At 35.9% G+C, this 18,697-nt stretch overlaps 2 protein-coding genes and 1 non-coding gene across 3 annotated transcripts; 1 reads left to right on the top strand and 2 right to left on the bottom strand.

Annotated features, from left to right (window-relative positions):
- Positions 1–49: 49 nt before the first annotated feature.
- On the bottom strand, positions 50–2,349 carry LOC128181893 (uncharacterized). The gene is made up of 2 exons (XM_052850458.1): positions 2,193–2,349; positions 50–1,320 (listed from the first exon to the last, which is right to left on the bottom strand). Exon 2 carries the CDS (start codon positions 1,317–1,319, stop codon positions 318–320), a length of 1,002 nt encoding a protein of 333 aa, XP_052706418.1. The 5' UTR covers position 1,320; positions 2,193–2,349; the 3' UTR covers positions 50–317.
- A 4,050-nt stretch (positions 2,350–6,399) lies between these two features.
- Trnaa-ugc (transfer RNA alanine (anticodon UGC)) lies at positions 6,400–6,471 on the top strand. Its single transcript has one exon. It is a non-coding gene; the product is annotated as a tRNA-Ala (tRNA).
- Positions 6,472–10,324: 3,853 nt separating this feature from the next.
- Positions 10,325–11,863, bottom strand: LOC128180550 (probable G-protein coupled receptor Mth-like 3). Its single transcript, XM_052848666.1, has one exon. The coding sequence runs from the start codon at positions 11,861–11,863 to the stop codon at positions 10,325–10,327; it is 1,539 nt and encodes a 512-aa protein (XP_052704626.1).
- Between the last annotated feature and the right edge of the window lie 6,834 nt (positions 11,864–18,697).

Here is an 18,697-nt window from a genome sequence, read left to right as displayed (position 1 = left end):
AACGACGAAGAAACAAATGGAATCTATAATTCGATTTCCAAAACTCACGTTAAACTTTTTAAATATTTATTTAAAGTTTACATGTAAATAGAACATCACCAAATCACTATGGAGTTTGTAAGAATGTAACGCACGATAGAGGAAATATACATAAAATTAATAAATAAGCACCATTTCACTTTTAAATTGATTGTTGTTTGTCAACAACCCTGAACCGAGTTATTGAAGTTTTTGACACCCTTACCCCCCCCCCCCCCCCCCTTACACACACACCCACACACTGTTTTACGGTATGAATGTCCTCGCTTTGCAGGCCGCTACATGGTCGGACAACGCTCAAACTGCCGTTTTTGATATCCGGGGACCGGGACTACGGACTTCCGGCCAATGTGACTCAAGATCCGGCCCATCTGGCCCCTGCTTTTTCGCAGTATTTTCTGAGCCTCGGGATAGCGAACCCGAGGGACGGCGCTTGCAACGACACGGGAGCTCGGCGGCTCGTGCATGAGTCGGCTCATTCTCCCGCCAAGATCTAAGGTGTAATTCGGATCTCCCTCTGGTTTTACCCTTGGAACAGCTCGTGATGAATCTGGCATCCGAGCATATTTGTGCAACAAGTTACCCATTCTCTTGCCTTTGTCTAGTTCAGCATTATCCTCTGCCACGGGTTTGACTCTAGGTACCGCTCTTGCTGACGGAGGGGCTGTAGGATTCTTAGGACTGTGTATGATGGTCTTCATCCGTTTACCTTTATCAAGGTTCGCATTATCTTCCCCCTCCACTTTAACTCTCGGAACACCTCGATCAGATAACGGCAATTTCCCGTAACTATGAATAAGTTTATCCATGCGGCCACCTTTGTGAGGAACGGCTATTTCTTCGGCCTCGGGCTTAACCCTCGGTACACGCGGTGTCGGGGCTGATTGTGCGTATTTGTGAATTATTCTCTTCATTCGTTTCCCTCTGCTGACCGATGCTATAGGCTCGGCCTCAGACTTGATCCTGGGTGGTGCTGTTTCGGGTCGGGGCGTGGCTTTGCCGTTCAGCAATGGCTTGATGGTTCCATTTTTGCCGTGGTTATAGTTGGCTTTACACGGCGTTGTCGGACAGCGAGGGACGGGTCGGGGGGTCCTCCGTTCTGTGAAACTTCCGAAGGCCCATTTCCCAATAGAGCCTCGGTTCCGGTTGTAGTAAGTTTCCCCTTCCGGTCGGACTCGTGGAACAAAAGTTGGTTCCCGGTAAGAGTCCTCAAGGTCATATCCAGGATACGGCGGGACCGGAGAAGCAGACGATCGTGATGACGTCACTTCCAGATACATGCTATAAAACAGAAAATAAAAGGATATATTGGTATATTTGATTCCCTCTATTTTATACGTAAATTTAGGGAAACTCATCGCAGAAATAAATCTTTGCATAACCCGCGTTAGCGGGTGATATATTTTTCTGTAATGTCTCCAGCTTCATAATCACACATGAATCACCAAAGAAAGCATTTTATTATTTAAGTATTTACTTTATGCCACATATTTAAAATGGAAATAACAGAATTTTAAATACTACAGTACTAATTTTAAAATATATTGTTGTTTTCAGCGACTTTACCTAATCTGCAATCATTGTAGTAATTGTTGGCCTTCTAGAACTTTCTCGCAAATTCTAGCAGTCAATGAAGTGGGTCTTTGATTAACTAATTAATTACGGGTATCGTTTTGAAATTGACAGGTAGTTCAACAATCAGGGAACAAACCATTAAAATCAATAAAATGAAGTAATGTTCAAGTCGTTCTTGTAGATGTAGTGCGTCTAATCGCACTCAGTGATTTCTATGAGGACTTGCATTGGCAATTGGCACAGGTTCAAGTATATACGATTTCAAAGTCATTCAACGCCCGATTATAATGCTTTATTTAATGTATTGATATATAGGTATTTTTTTCACACCATAAGAAAAAGTTGGCTCATCCCATAGTACTACTAGTCTAGTAAACTTGAAAAAGTATCTGAGAATCTCTATAAAATTATCGATTCAACAGCATTAGATCTCAATAGTACACCGTTCCCACTTTTATTGCCGGTTAAAAAAATAATCAAAATTCTAAAAATATACAGGATATCAAATTGATTTTTAGCTTATATATTTTTATGCGTTTAAGTGATAGAAAGCCCACCATCTTGTCAGTCAAACTTACATGCTGTTTAATCCTCACGACATCGGGGCCAGTAGGCTCTATCCATCACAGACACCTCTTGTTGTCGATAGGAACAGGTATTTAAATCGCCGGATCAAGGAGAGGCGAGGCGCGGATCCATCTCAATTCTTCTTCCCGCGTCCTTTGCATCTAACTCTCCAGGAAAGTAATTTCTTTTTGTTAATTTATATTTAAATTTGTTACCTTAGAATCATATATATATATAAACGTTTATCCACAGAAATTACAATAGAAATTTAAAGTTCATTAAAATAAGAACAGGATCCACACAGTTCTGATACCGTTGCTACGTGACTTGGAAGGGAGAGGGGCCTCCGCTTTTCTAGCAACAAACATTTTTATCTAATAAAAATTAAAATTTGGAGGAGTTAACCCCCCCCCCCCCCACACACACACTTTTTTATTGTGCTGATAAAAAAAACCGTAGAAATATATAAACGCACTTTAAAAATTAATTTTACGAAATATCGTTCCGATACCCCTCCACCCTCTCATTGATTAGGAATATGAAGATTTTTGGGAAAATTGTTTATAGCGAGCGCAGCGAGGCGGCGCGAAGCGCCGCTCGCGTAGCGAGCTCCATAGACAACGTGTACGAACGGAGGAAATTCGAGTTGAAATCTGCAGATTGTTCAAAGAAAATTTTATGAGGCCACGTGAAAACGTTCTACTATCCCAGTGATCCTTTGCGGTGCATAGCAACATGGTGGAACAGAAAGTTTTTCTACGGAAAATTCTTACCTCTACATCGCATACATCATTTTCATTTAACAATAAAAAAAATCCTTCTAAAAACATTACAGTAAACAACACATAAGCTTACGTAAAAAAACTGAACTTTTGCTGACATATGACGTCATTTCCTTCTCCGAATTTGTCCGACAATTTACGAAAACTGTCGAGCGCAAAAGAATGTTAACTATGACGTCACAAAGATCTCGCGTTATAATTTCCCGCGATACATTTAGAGGTGGATCAAGCATATGTACTGGGTCATGTAGGAAGTACTCAGTATCAGTGTTAACGGTGACTCTTTGGCTGATTAGTTTTGTTTTGATGATTTTTTTTTTTGCTTATTAAATACACATGCAAGTTCCATGCTAAATTTATTGTCATATTGATCCAATCATATATGCATACGTTAGGTAGGTGACAAAAATTATTAAGAAAGAAAAGTCTAATCATTATTAGATCTACGTGCAGCCACGTCATTTTGTAATGAATAGATAAATGAAAAGAATTAAACTGTTAAAATATCTACCGGTACATGTATTTGTTATATAGTTGCATATGTGGTCAAATAATATTGGATATCACACACTAAGAAAGGGGTGAGGGCACATGTCTACAACGCTTATATAGCGTACAAAAATTAAAAAGATTTAAAACAAAATTAATGTCACTGAGGAAAATAATTAAAACACGGGTTACAACAAAGAACAAAATGAGAAATAACAAACAAAATTTATTTTTACTGATTTTAATGATCATTATTAAAAGGTAAAGAAAAGATAAAACATAATTGTATCTACATAAAAAAAAACGGCGTTGTGTTTATCAAAATATTTTAATACAACGTAAGTCTGTTTAACATTTTATTAATGCTCAGTGGTAGTTTTTTGTTGAAGTGTATGAGCCTAGGAAGGGACCATTGGAATAAAAGTTTGATATCTTCCGGTTCCTTGCGGTGGTAAAAGTTTTCAAGACAAAGCCAAAGTTTTTTGGTTTGGTTAAGTCCACGGGTTGCATTTAACAATGATGACAGATATGTGGCTCCTTCTGCGCTCGCCCCAACGGTCACACCGTAAAACATATTAATAGCGAGCGCAGCGAGGCGGCGCGAAGAGCCGCTCGCGTAGCGAGCTCCATAGACAACGTGTTCGAGCGGAGAAAATTCGAGTTGAAATCTGCACACTGTTCAAAGAAATTTTTATGAGGCCACGTGAAAAAGTTGTACATATCCCAATAATCCTTTGCGATGCATACATGTAGCAACATGGTGGAACAGGAAGCGTTTCTAAGGAAAATTCTTACCTCTTAATCGTTTCATTCATAACAACAAAAATCCTTTAAAAACACTAAAGTAAAAACACATATGCTTACGTTAAAAAAAACCTGTACCTATCTGAACTTTAAAAATTGCTGACATATGACGTCATTTCCTTTCCCGAATTTTTCCGAAAATTTACGAGAACTGTCGAGTGCAAAAGAAAGTTAAGTATGACGTCACAATGATTAAGCACATGTACTGGGATGTACTGGGTGTAACGTGTACTCAGTATCAGTATTGGTAACTCTTCGGCTGATTATATAGTTTTGGTTTGATCATATTTTTTTGCTAAGTAAATACACATGCAAGTTCCATACACTAATTTACTGTCATATTGATCCGATTGTAATATGCATACGTGAGGTAGGTGATAAAAAATTATTTAAAAAATGTCTACAACGCATATATAGCATTCAAAAATTAACAAAATTATAAACGAATTGAGGATACAGAGGAAAATAACAACAAGAAACAAAATGGGAAATAACACACTCAGACAAGCAGTTTATTTTTTACTAGTTTTAATGATCATTATTAAAAAGTAAAGGAATGATAAAACATGATTGTCTTTTTATAAAAAAGAAACCAAACGGCTTTGATTCAACATATTTTAATAAGTCTGTTTTACATTTAATTTATGCTCAGTTGTTGTTTGTTTAAGTGTATTAGCCCAAAAGGGAAAATTGGAATAAAGGTTTGATAACTTCGGGTTCCTTGCGGTGATAAAAGTTTTCGAGACAAAACAAAAGTTTTTAGGTTGGGGCAAGTCCACTGGTTGCATTTAACAATGATGAGAGCTGTTTGGTTCTGCGCTCGCCCCAACGGTCACACCGTAAAACATATTAGCGAGCGCAGCGAGGCGGCGCGAAGCGCCGCTCGCGTAGCGAGCTCCATAGACAAGGTGTACGAACGGAGGAAATTCGAGTTGAAATCTGCACATTGTTCAAAGAAAATTTTGTGGACCCGCGTGAAAACGTTCTACTATCCCAGTGATCCTTTGCGGTGCATAGCAACATGGTGGAACAGGAAGCGTTTCTAAGGGAAATTCTTACCTCTTAATCGTATACATGCATCTATTTCATTTAAAACAACAAAAATCCTTTAAAACACTAAAGTAAACAACACATGCTTACGTAAAAAAAACCTGTACCTATCTGAACTATTGTTGACATATGACGTCATTTCCTTTCCCGAATTTTTCCGACAATTTACGAGAACTGTCGAGCGCAAAAGAAAGTTAAGTATATGACGTCACAGTAGTGACTTCGCGCAATATAAAAGAGGTGGATCAAGCATATGTACTGGGTGTAACGTGTAGTAAGTACTCAATATCAGTGTTGATGGTGAATCTTCGGCTGATTAGTTTTGTTTTGATCATATTTTTTTTGGCTTTAATAGTAAATACACACGCAAGTTCCATACTTATAACTGACTGTCATATAGATCCATTTGTAATATGCATGCGTGAGGTAGGTGACAAAAAATTATTTAAAAAATGTCTTCAACGCATATATATATATAGCATACAAAAATTATAAACGAATTGATGATACAGAATAATATAACAACAAGGAACAAAATAGGAAATAACACACTCAGACAAGCAGTTTATTGTTTACTGATTTTAATTATCATTATCAAAAAGTAAAGGAATGATAAAACATGATTAATTTATGCTCAGTGGTGTTTTGATTAAGTGCATTAGCCTAAAATGGACAATTCGAATAAGTGTTTGATAACTTAATTTGGGTTCCTTGCGGTGATAAAAGTTTTCGAGACAAAGCCAAAGTTTTTAGGTTGGGGCAAGTCCACGGGTTAACGTTGCATTTAACAATGATGAGAAATGTTTGGTTCCTTCTGCGCTCGCCCCAACGGGCACACCGTAAAACATATTATATTAATTTTTCATGTCAAGAAATTTATCAGAGATAACGACGAGAGTTGTCTTTCTTTTTCTTCTCAACACTGAAAACAATGCATATATATTACTGTTACCTATATTATATCGAAGTTCCACATTCACAATTATATATAGAATTGTTTTTGAAAACCTATGACATCTGAGACTACGAATGTATACAGCCAAGACTATAGCCGATTGATTTAGACTCTTTTAACTACGGCATACTTCAACATGGGGATGTAGCTCAGTGGTAGAGCGCTCGCTTTGCATGTGAGAGGCCCCGGGTTCGATCCCCGGCATCTCCAGAACTTTTTTTTTTATTTAAAAAAAAATTAATCTAATCTTCTTTATCAATACTGTTTTTTGTACAGTAGTAATATATTTACAATTTCGTTTTTTTAATCAGTTTGATATAAACATGTTCCTTTTCGGCTTATAGAGTTATCGTTCCTGGCATGTGCACACGACGAATAAAACGTATTTATAATCGATCATTATCAAAAAAGGTGGATTTTTTCAAGTACCACTTGTTTTAAAACAAAGTACTTACAACCGGATTGAATTTATCATTTTTTGTATCGGGCATATCATGATGTTTGTTTGCTAAAATATGCCAACAGTACATCAAATGAAAATCTATAAAAATATGATATTTACAACCACATGAAAAGAAAACAGTATTTTTATTTTTTTAGGATTTATAAACATAATCAATCTAAACATACGCAATGAACAACATTTGAACAAAGCTTTGATTAAAAATAGATGAAATTGCAAAATATGTTCGAGTTATACAAGCGAAATATCGATTTAAGCTGAATTAGTAGACTATTTTGTCAAGGCACAATATAATACTTCAGAGACATTATTCCATCACATACAATATTATACGAAAATAACAGAATAGTGTTATTATTCTCAAATATTAAAGTCGGAGAAACATTGCTCTTCAAGGTTATGACCATTAATTTTTTTGTTAATAAAATGCATTTAGTACAAGGTAATATTCCTCTATGGAAGTGCTCAAGAAACAAACACTAAAACTTGCTTCTGGCAATTAAGCCCTGCATGCCTTCAGCTTTAGTTGTAATTGATACCAATAAGCTCTATACATATTAGGGGAGACCGACTAAAGCGACGAGATTCTTTTAAAATCATATGTAAATTACACCATCTCTAGTATATTTGCGCAGTTTTAATAAAATCTCACATCTGTATTTTAGGGTCCATCTCAAAATACAGGTACATTTACATGTAGGAATATATTAGGATATTGTCATTTTCCGCACTTAAAGTAGATTAAATGCAAGTAAATGCTTCAATTATAAAGATTTTTCTCAAATTACAGTATGTGATATATAAAATAAATTTCTACCTTATATGTAAAAATACTAAATTTTACCGTCTGTTTTTTAGTGGGGGTCATCTCCAAATATCACAATGGACCAAATTATGCTATATAATTGGAGTTATACAGATGTAGGTTAATACAGTGGGTTCATTAAAAAAATTGGAAAAATGACCTTCAGCATTGTAGCATTCTGCGTGTAAAATTTCAAAGGCTTACACTATTTACTTTCTCTTTTATGTTACTTCTTGTAACGTATATACTCATGCAAAGCTTCATTTTTTAGCCGGGCTCTGCTGAAAGCAGAGTCCTGGCTATAGGCAGGCAAATCGCCAATGTTACTATAAATAGCACAAGTAAACAAAAAACCAAACAGCGTCAAGGTAAAGCTTCCGCTATACCAAATAGTTACACAAAGAGCCACGTTTTGTCAAAAGTGTTGGCATTTTGTTTCTTTTTTTTAATTTCGAATGAATTGTCTATCTTTTTTCGTTTTCTTATTAATAACGTGTTTTTAAAACATTACTATGCATTTTGGACACATACAATGCGCATGAATTTCCATGAACTACTTTGCTGCGCGCTGAAGAAATGGGGATTGAATATATAATGCTTGTTGCAAAATTCAAGGCAGCAACTGTTGAACTTTTCAACTTCTACTAGACAGACATATTTTTTGTTTATAGCCGCTTACAAAATTTGGTCGCTCTCTGATGCTTTGCCGACATTAAAAGCGAGCGAGAGAGAGAGAGAGAGAGAGAGAGAGAGAGAGAGAGAGAGAGAGAGAGAGAGAGAGAGAGAGAGAGATTTTCAGTCTTTACTACACAAGATGCATTAAGACACACCAAAAGAGCCCGGCTTTCAGTACTTCAGTACTTTGATTTTTATAATGTCATAAAAGCACAATGGCATCACTCAGATATACCGCACAACGGAAAAATCGCTTACAAATGAAATTTTCCTTTGAAAATCTGAACATTGTTTATCTATAAATTATACATAAATAAATGTATACACTGTATTTTACTAAATTGCAAAAATCATGCGCAATGAAAACTAAAGTCAGTTGAAGCCATTAGATTGATTAAACACGATGCATTCACCAACCCCCTTTATATATGCATTAACACCTATACATCCGTTTTGGCCCTGCCCTAGAGTCAAAACCCATACTCAAGGGGACATGAAAATTAAATATCAGTAGAGGACTTCCTGGTAAACATAATTATAAGTCAGTTTTTCATACAACCCTGAGAATAGAGAAGAAATTTTTTAAACATTATATGCATTAACTATTGCCCCCCCCCCCCCCCTCATGTGCTAAACCCCTGACCCATGGGCCATGAATTTCACATTAAGGTAGATGAGTTAGTGGACATCATAACCATGTATTCAGTTTTTTGCCCACATGTGTTGTAGTAAAGAAGAATATTTTTTAAGATTTAAAACATTTTTACTATATGGCCATATTGGCCCCACCCTAGAACCTGAACCGATAACAAATGGGTCATGAATTTCACAATTTTGGTAGATGGCTTCAATGAAATTATAACCAGGCATTTATTTAACAAATATATATGGGAGTAGAAAAGAAGATTTTCTAAGATTTAAAACATTTTTACTATATGGCCATATTGGCCCCACCCTAGAGCCAGAACCCCTGAACCAAGGGCCATGAATTTCACAATTTTGGTAGATGGCTTCATTCAAATTATAACCAGGCATTTATTTAACAAATATATATGGGAGTAGAAAAGAAAATTTTCTAAGATTTAATACATTTTTATTATATGGCGATATTGGCCCCACCCTAGAGCCTGAAACTCTGACACAGGGGTTATGAATTTCACAATTTTGGTTCAGGGCCTCATTGACATCATAATCTCGCATTTAGTTTTTAACAAATATATATAGGAGTAGAGAAGAAGATTTAATACGTTTCTGCTATATGGTCATATTGGCCTCACCCTAGAGCTTGAACCCCTGACCAAGGGATCATGCATTTCATAATTTAGGTAGAGGGCTTCATGGACATCATAATCATGTATTTAGTTTCCGACCCTAGAGCCAGAACCCCTGACCCAGGGGTTATGAATTTCACAAATTTGGTGGAGGGTTTCATGGACATCATAACTATGCAAGCATTTTTTCCTCACATGTGTGGGAAAAGAGAATAAGATTTTTGAAAATTTGGCGGTTTTTTTGAATATTTGGCCTCACATGTGGCGCCCCGGGGGTGGTAGAGCCATAGATTTCACAATTTACATTCCTCTTACCAAAGAGATGCCTCACACGAGAAATGGTTGCAATCAGCCTTGTAGTTTTTAAGAAGAAGTAAAAACTGTAAAAATGTTAACGCATGACCGACGACGCATGATGACGGACGAAAACGGATAGCAATAGGTCATCTGAATTTACACAGGTGGCCTAAAAACGAAGATAGCTTTCTATGCATGCTTTTGAACATTTAACTTTTTTTGCATTGTAACAATTCAATTTATTTCAACAACTTCATTGAAGCATTACAAAGACACACAATACAATTTTACTGGATTTTGGGGGCTTTCATTTTAACATTTTAACATCTCGATATAAGCGAAAAAAGATAAAATCATATACAACCTAATAGATGGCTGAAGTAAACACCATGCACGGGTTCAGGCAAAAATTATAAAAGGGGATACAAAGGATAAATTTTATTTGCGCGGACGGGGGGGGGGGGGGTGGCTAGGCCCTTTGTTTTGGAAAAATATTTTAGGCGAATCTAATGTTTGCACTTTTCAGATAGGGTTTGATCTATAACCCTGACCTTAATGATGGTTCATCGGTCGGTTTATCATCTTTTTAAAATATTTAAAAATCCGCGGAGATGTTGCAAAGCTGAGGAAAATGAAAATGCCTTGAGAAGACGTGAGAATGGCGGCAACAAAAGAGAAGAAAGAAAGCTGCAGGAAGCTGTCAATGACTTGGAGGATCCAGACCGAGCCGGTCAGGAAGAACAGTTTAAAGAAGATGACCAGCTCAGACTTGTTCTCCTTAGATTTCTGGATGTGTTTGTCCTGATTGATGCTAAAAATGGTCAAAACAAATAAAAGAATGTTTACTACGCAGGTCACGATGATGGGAATAATAAAAGTAGTGATATTCTGAATCAGACCTTCGACAAAACAAAGGGTTGTTCCGTAGCCTACGTTACCAGTCACGCACCAAGATATCAATACATTCGAGAAGACAATGAAAGATGGAAAACCATAGGAAAACATCAGATAACGAAGAAACTGTTTATCATTAGGTGTCATTTGAATTATATTTAGCTTTCGGAAGCTTTTTAACATATGCAAGCAACATATGTAAAAACAGCTGCATAAACACAGCCAAAAGTAGTGAAGCAACACCCCTGTGATTTTACAGGGGAGGCTTCCCTTCCGTAGGACGTTACTAACGGTGTATGTGAGTTGCATGCAGAACAGAGAAAATGTGGAACTCATGATGTTGACACCCGGAACGGTTCGCAATTCTCGTATTAACGAGTAGATGACAAACAGCAAGACTAGGAAGATACTACTGATGATATTTAACACAGTTGTTAGGGTGTTTAGGGATTCAACAAGAAATAGCGATAGCGATGAAGGTGGGGAACGCTTTGCGCACACGCGATATCGGTTTTCATAATCAATGATAAAATCGCCTATGTAAAACGCCTCCTCTGTCTTCTTGACTACTACACGATAATTATCGATATCCATTGTGACTTCCGTTTGTTCGAAGAACTGGTGATCACAAACAAGTAATTCACCTACAATTGTAATCATTCCAGGGCGCATCCCAAGAGCATCTTTATAGTAATTCCTAAACAAATTATAATCACTTTCAAGTGTGTTTTGTGATAACAATGTTTTACTGATATTCGAAAATTGGAAACCTTCTAGAGAGAAGGAAATTCGGGCCGAGCCATTGATTGAATGATCCATCCTGATATTCTGAGGCGTATTAATCAGCTCTCTTTCTACCACATCTCTGTTAAACCGAGTGATATACAACAACGTGTAACTCAAAGAAACTTGTAGTTCATAGAAAAATAAGCCGTCTCTATGGACTATATTGATGGGTAGTTCGGGTAGAAAATAGATATCCGCAACCTGAATATCACTTGTAATGTATGAACTCACCAGAATTTGACGAACGGACTGTCTTACATTAGACAAGACATAACTGGTATCATTTGTTAAGGCAGATACTCTGAGATTACATAGAATATGTAGTGAATATTTCATGCGGACTGGGAATTGAATGATTGTCTTGCAAAATCCGTCTTGCATCACACGACCGGGGTAACAGCCGTACTCCATCGACTGCAAAATTCAAAATAAGTAAAATAAATTTACCTCTTTTTTGTCTTCACAGATGCAGATCTAGTAAATACTTGAAGATCAGAATCTCGTATAAGAGAAGGGCAAACATATTTCTGAAATTTGAAATGTCAAGACAGTCCTGTCTTGGCATTTCTTACAAGTTATTTGGAAAAGAAGCATCGAGCTGACGGTTGTTTAAACACCAAAATATCTTGATAATGTGATGTATTTGAAATTCAAATTAAGATTAATAGACGAGGACAGAAATTTTACCATATTAATAAGTCTTTACAATCAGACATCTGGTTGATTAAAAGTAACTACATACTATCATACTTTTTTACATACCTGAGGCACTGGATTAAAAATATCTGTGTTCAGTGTAAGACTTGGAACAAACAGGTTCCTTATTAGCGGAATTGTCCTTAAGTATTCTGAGCCTAACAAAGGGTCACAGCTCTGGGGAGAGGACAAAGAGAGGCCTGGAGCTTCCTCTGTACACGTGAAACAGAATATATTCCTGTATGGGTGCACAACAGGATGGTAACTAACATCAGGTAGCGACAAACATCCGTTCTTAAATGCCTCAAGATTAGTTCTTGAATCGTTGCAAAAAAATTGTTCCCCATGATCGATAACAGGTGAGTTACACATATGACAAAATTCGTTTTTGAAATTCCCGAACGTTGGGAAAACCTGGTTACTAATTTCTTCACATGCCCAAAGCTCGGCTTGATCAACCTCTTCTTCTCCAGAGGTGACATCACACTTTGATATGAAATTGTCGCCCTTTTTGTCGCTAGTACACATTACTAAGTTATGTATATCATACACAATGTCACAATTTTCTTTTAAAGCTTCGGCCATGACTTGATCAAAACTAGCGAAGAAGGTGAAGACTAGTTGGTGATTGCAATGTATTCTTATGTTTATTATGTCATATGGCTCAGTTATAAGAGAATAGTTTGCAATCGTAAAGTTCGTGTTACAAAGGAAACAGAAGACATTCTTATATGTGATATTTCTTGAAACAACAGGGATGTCAAACTCGTTCAGATCATCGCTCTCGCACAAATACTTGATGTTTTCATCTTCCTGTGTGCCGACATTCTCACTCATTTCTTTGTAGCAAGCTCTCACAACTTGTATTTTAACGTCATTGTTCCTGAATTGTTCAGAAAATGCTGCTCTTGTGTATGAAATGCACTCCACAGAATGAAGCAAGGCCGTATCAATACAACAGGCACACGAGTCTCTAAACAAGCACGATGGCGAGCAATCGCATTCTATTCTGCTCAGGTTTTGGACAACGCCTGGCAGAATGACACGATTACAAATGCGATGTGGATATATAGCTGCCATTTTGTTCAACAGATGGTCGAATTCGTAGTTATTAGGTCGCAAGTTACCGTTAGTATCCGCATTTGTTTTATATATTTTTTGTAAGAGTAAAATATCGTTGAAAATGTTTTGACTAAAGGTAAGAATTTCAAAGCTGTGTTCTCGTACCAAGGTAGACATGTCAAGAAAGGTATATCTTGTTCCGACTTTATTCTGGTCATTCGGTGTGATTCCACTCACAAATGGTACAGGTAAATTGCAAGAGAAGCAGTGGTAATTTCTGTATGGATACGTCAAATCAGACTGAGGGCTCGTCATGCACAGCTTCCTTGTATCTTCGTCTTGTAAAAGGCATGAAGATATACTATTTTTTGACAATTTCAAACTTTGAACATTGCACATTAAACAAAAAATATTTTTGAAAAGTCGATATTCATGGAAATATGAGGAATCACAAGCAAGAACCAAATCCTCGTCGTCAAAACACTCTCCTGAGTAACTTACTTTATTGGGAGAAGTTTGAACCACTTTATCTTTAACTGAATTTGGAGGATAGAAAATTAAAACACTATTAAAGAATTTAGTGACTTCAAGAAGTTCTTCAACGGACTCTACAAAATTGACAACATAGTCAAATCCGTAAATGGCTACTTCCCATTGGAGAAGATCCGTCTCCTTCTCCCCGTGGCACAAGGCACAGTGGAAATTGTTGTAGGTATAATTACTGACGAGCGAGGTCACAAAAATCCTATTCTTCAATCCTATAGGAGGTTTCCTACAGGAAAAATCGATTGTTTCGTTAACCAACGGAGGGCAGTAGTCTATAACGGCATATTTCGGAAATATACTTGTTTTTATTGATCTGTTAGGCATTTCATAAAATGGAAAATGCATTCTTCTAAGCTTTCTTTCGAGAAAGAATTTATCAGGACAGCAATTCATCATTCGGAAACAGTTCTCTTCACACGAACATGGCGGGCATCTCGAAGTGATGGGGGTATTCTCGGTTTTGGGGAATTTTGACCAATCGAAACACAAACTTTCTGTACCACAAGAATTGATGTAGATTCCCATCAGTCTAGTAAGATTAAAAGCTCCCAATACATAGGACGCGGAAAGAAAAAAGACAGCACTGAGAGTCAAAATAAACCCATCCATTCTCGCCTCCATTTGTATGGTTAGATTTAGTTGTCTAAAAATGTATTGATACCATTTATTCAATCTATACAAAAACTCTATTATATTTTTGTATTCCATAAATTAATTCTACATCTTTGAGACCCAATACTTGTTAATTCAGTAAAAATATTTTAAATGATATAGATACGATATGTACCACGCAAAATTTTGAATGGTTCAATTTTCATCAATTAACTTTCAATTAATGTAGAATTTTAACGAAAATTTTATAACAACAACAATGGATAGTATAGCATTATTATTACATATTTAAGATTGGTAAGATTTTGTAACCTTTAGCATGGTCAAATCACACTCCCCAAAGTCATCGGAACCAGGACAACTCGCCACTCATCTTAAAGAACTTGCTCCAATTTAGTACAACTCGCCCCGAACTTTAAAACGCATATTTTATAGGATTTTGTATTGTTTTATTACTTTTAAAAATATTTTTCACACTTTATCTACATTATTTCACATGCACATTCATTTATCTATCAAGATAAATGTTTTCTTTTGTGATTTTGCAAGTTTGCTGGCTGATGAATAATTTGTTTATCATTCTTCATTACTTTGAAGCGGCCATACACAAATTAAACATCAAATTTATGAAATTTATGAAAGCATAGGAGCTGACCTTCTTAAAAGCAATTTATCACCTTATTAAAATTAACATATCGCTAATCCTTTAATTATTTACCGGCTGAATTTCATTAAATTAATTCTTTTAAGTAATTAACATTATCACAAGAATATCATAAAGCCATTGATTGATCGTTGCTGTTATAAATTATATTACATAATTTATTTTAAAAATGAAAGGTATTTTAAGTCTTTCAACAATAAATATGCTCGAATTGGCTTCCATTCCTTAAATCATATTTTTTTAAAAGAATGTCTGGCTAGAATATATCAGGACAAAGAACTCCGAAATGACCCCCCCCCCCCCCCCCAAAAAAAAAGTAAAAAAAAAATAAGTGGATCAATCATATTTATTGCTTTGGGTGAATTTAAACGAATTTGGAAATAAATTCAAACACTGATGGAAAGTTTTGGAAACGTAGAAAATAGGAAGAATAGACTCTGCTCTGTAAAATATATGTATAAAGAAAATATTTTTCAGTGGGGGCGAGTTGTTCTGAAGTTGGAGCAAGTTGTTTCTGGTTGTACTAGGGGTGACTTGTATGTGTGTCGAGCTATTCTGATTTCCTAAATTTGTAACGAAATTTGATTAATACGTTGACAATTATATGCAATAAAATCCCCTTAACCACCTAAACAAATTAAACATAGTACTAAAGATATTTAATCAGATTTATTAATTAACTATGCCGTTTTAACATTTTTTAATCTTTATAATGAGGCGAACTGTCTAGTGATCTTCTATTATATTGCTAATGCAGATAAGCAAATTGAAAGTGGGGGTTGGGCTAGACTTATCAGTTATTTTGAGAAGCCATATCTATCTATCTATCTATCTATCTATCTATCTATCTATCTATCTATCTATCTATCTATCTATCTATCTATCTATCTATCTTTATAGCACATTATAATATGTCTAACTTTGCAAAAAAGTCTCATCATCCCCGGTTCCGACGCCTATTTATGTTTTTATGAACAATTGTCATTTTCCATACAGAATATCTATTTAACAATAATATAGAATAAATTGCCCAATTATCATAAATATTACGCAACAGATTTTACTCTAAATGTTTTGAAAAACTAATCGTAAATATGTTTGCTATTAACAAAGTCTTTAAAATAGCCCAGCCAGCTTTAGTCTTATAGACCATTATACTTACCTTTCTACATTAAAGCCTGTTTTGAAATGATGTCTCCTTATGTGCGCTGGACTTGTATTGTTTTTATTAATTTTGTGGGTGTCATTAAACACAGCTAAGCGATTAAAGTCACCTAAAGTAAGCTATAGGAAGTGTTTTGATCTATTATTTGAAAATGAAAGTGTGCAATGTGCAAGTGAAAGATTTTCTTAAGAGAAATAGTGCACCTTGAGTTTCAAATCCTTGTGAAATAGGAGAGATCATGAGAGGCTAAGCAAGATCAAGAGGAGAGGATTCCTTTTTAATCCCAGCAGCTAAACATCTAGTATGTCACCTCACAGGCGGCTAAAAATCCTGTCAATCCTTTTTGAAAGCTATACTGCAAAAATAACACTTCAAGCTGTACCCTCATATTGGCAAATTGCGACATACTTATAACAGCCTGTTCACAGACTTGTATAAGAATTAAACCTCGTTTAAAGAGATAAATTATATACCTATTTATTGTCTATGACCATGCTCCAATTAAGAAAAAACGCGAATTGTACGAGCACCTGGCACAATGGTTTACAGACGTCTTCCATAAACTTAGATGCGTCCAAGACAAGGCAGAAAGGACTTGAAAGTCGAAAATATAAAAACAAACGCATCAGCACATGGCAATGAAGCCAGTACGCGGAGACCGGGTGTGATCTTGCATAGTAGACGACTGTTTGTCAACTTTTTTTTATCAGATTTCCGAATAGAACTCGAAATGTCCAAAATATGACGCTGTGAGCTTGAAGCTGCCTGTAGATTCCTTTGAACAGACTCAAATCTCCGTGGTGGTCTTCGCGAATCTTCTGAAAGATCTGTCTGTATGTTCTGTCCAGGCCATTTTTGTTTGACCGGTATGTTCTGTTCCGACTTTGTTAAGACCTGTTCCCCAGAAATCAACATAAACACTTTCAAAGAGTGTTGATTGCTCTTTTTTGTTAATTTCCCGGAAAGCTTCAACCTGATCATGCTATGCATTCACAATTTCTTCCAATAATGTTTTCAGTTTATCAATGATATCATCACTAATTGGATTATGTTACTGATCATTATTGCGTCTGGAGCCTGCATAGCTGTTGTCTTTGAGATCTCCGCAGCAAATGGCTTTAACATATTGAAAAACATGTTCTACGATGATGGATTTAAAAAACACGTGTGAAATTCGATTATTGGAAATCATCCCCGCCAAAAGATATGACGTGTCTCTGGTTTTTGACACAAGGTTTACACTTCTCTATTCCTGAATCAAGATCTGTTTAAAGGCAAATGCGGCACCGCTTTTTGTCACTGAATTTGAACCGCCAATTCTCCCCAAGAGTTTGTACATTTTGGTTTTTAGATGGCTGGCCTTTATTGTAAATGAGACATTTTATACCTGCATAAAAAGCTGATCTTTGTAGTTATTGATCATTTTGTAGAGGTTTAGTATACACAAAACGGTTCCAATTTAGGGTGCTTGTCAGGATGTCCAATATTATCATATATAATTGGACCCATCACTCGACGTGACGGTATTTGAACACGTATTCACAGAAGCATACAGAAGAATCACATTTACTGAGTGTTACTGATTATAAGGGGTGGAAATTTCGGACACAGAAAGTCACATTTTAGCCAAGAAATTCACAAAATTGTCAAATTGACGAGAGCCAAGTTCAATACAACCGCCATGGCCCATGTAACGTGACCGTCCACTGAGGCGTTCTTGGTTATATAGTTAACCTAAATTAACTCTTTAGTTTAAAATATTCATCTCAAATGTTTATATAGCAATTTAACATAGCAAATGCTTATGAATCAGGATGCCTCTTTTTAAATTGTGTATTTCATAAACCAGGCCAGGCATACTGGTTTCGATGTTAATATAGGGGTGTTTTTATTTATTTTCATTTGATTATAATTTTTTTTTTGTTTAATAGGAGTTTTTTAAGGGAGGGGGCTTAATTTGACTTTAATTAATATATCTTGCTGTCTCCTATTTATCATCTAAAAAGCATTTAAGATGCATGGTTATGATGACCATGGTGGCTTTAGCAATAGTTTGAAATTTATAATTATAAAGCCTTGCTTAAGGGGGGGGGGGGGGCAACAATCTTATAGTTGATTTGCATTTATCCTTAAAAAGCTTCTTGCCTGATGACAGGGAACTCAAACGAAGAACATCGTAAGTAAGAGTTAAATGGCCTCTTTGGACTGTTTTTATTTTTTATTTTAATTGCTTAAATAGTGGTAACAGTGTTGCATTATTCTCAGATAACCGTTAATGCCATCAAAATTGCAGGATTTTTATCCTTAAATACCGTAAAAATTACAAAGATTATTAAACTGTTTGAAAAATAATAATTTTTTATATTCTTACGACTAACAAGTCACCATTGTGCCCACTAACTAAATAATAATAATTTTCCTAATTAGAGCAATATTTTTCTTATTTGTTTCCATGATGGAGTTTTTACCAATTTTGGTGACCAGTATTGGCCTAAGGGGT

This window comes from Crassostrea angulata, chromosome 4 (genome assembly GCF_025612915.1).
Source record: "Crassostrea angulata isolate pt1a10 chromosome 4, ASM2561291v2, whole genome shotgun sequence".
Taxonomy (NCBI): domain Eukaryota; kingdom Metazoa; phylum Mollusca; class Bivalvia; order Ostreida; family Ostreidae; genus Magallana; species Magallana angulata.
The sequence above is the reverse complement of the archived record's forward strand: the minus strand, read 5'-3'. Positions and strand labels throughout refer to the sequence as shown.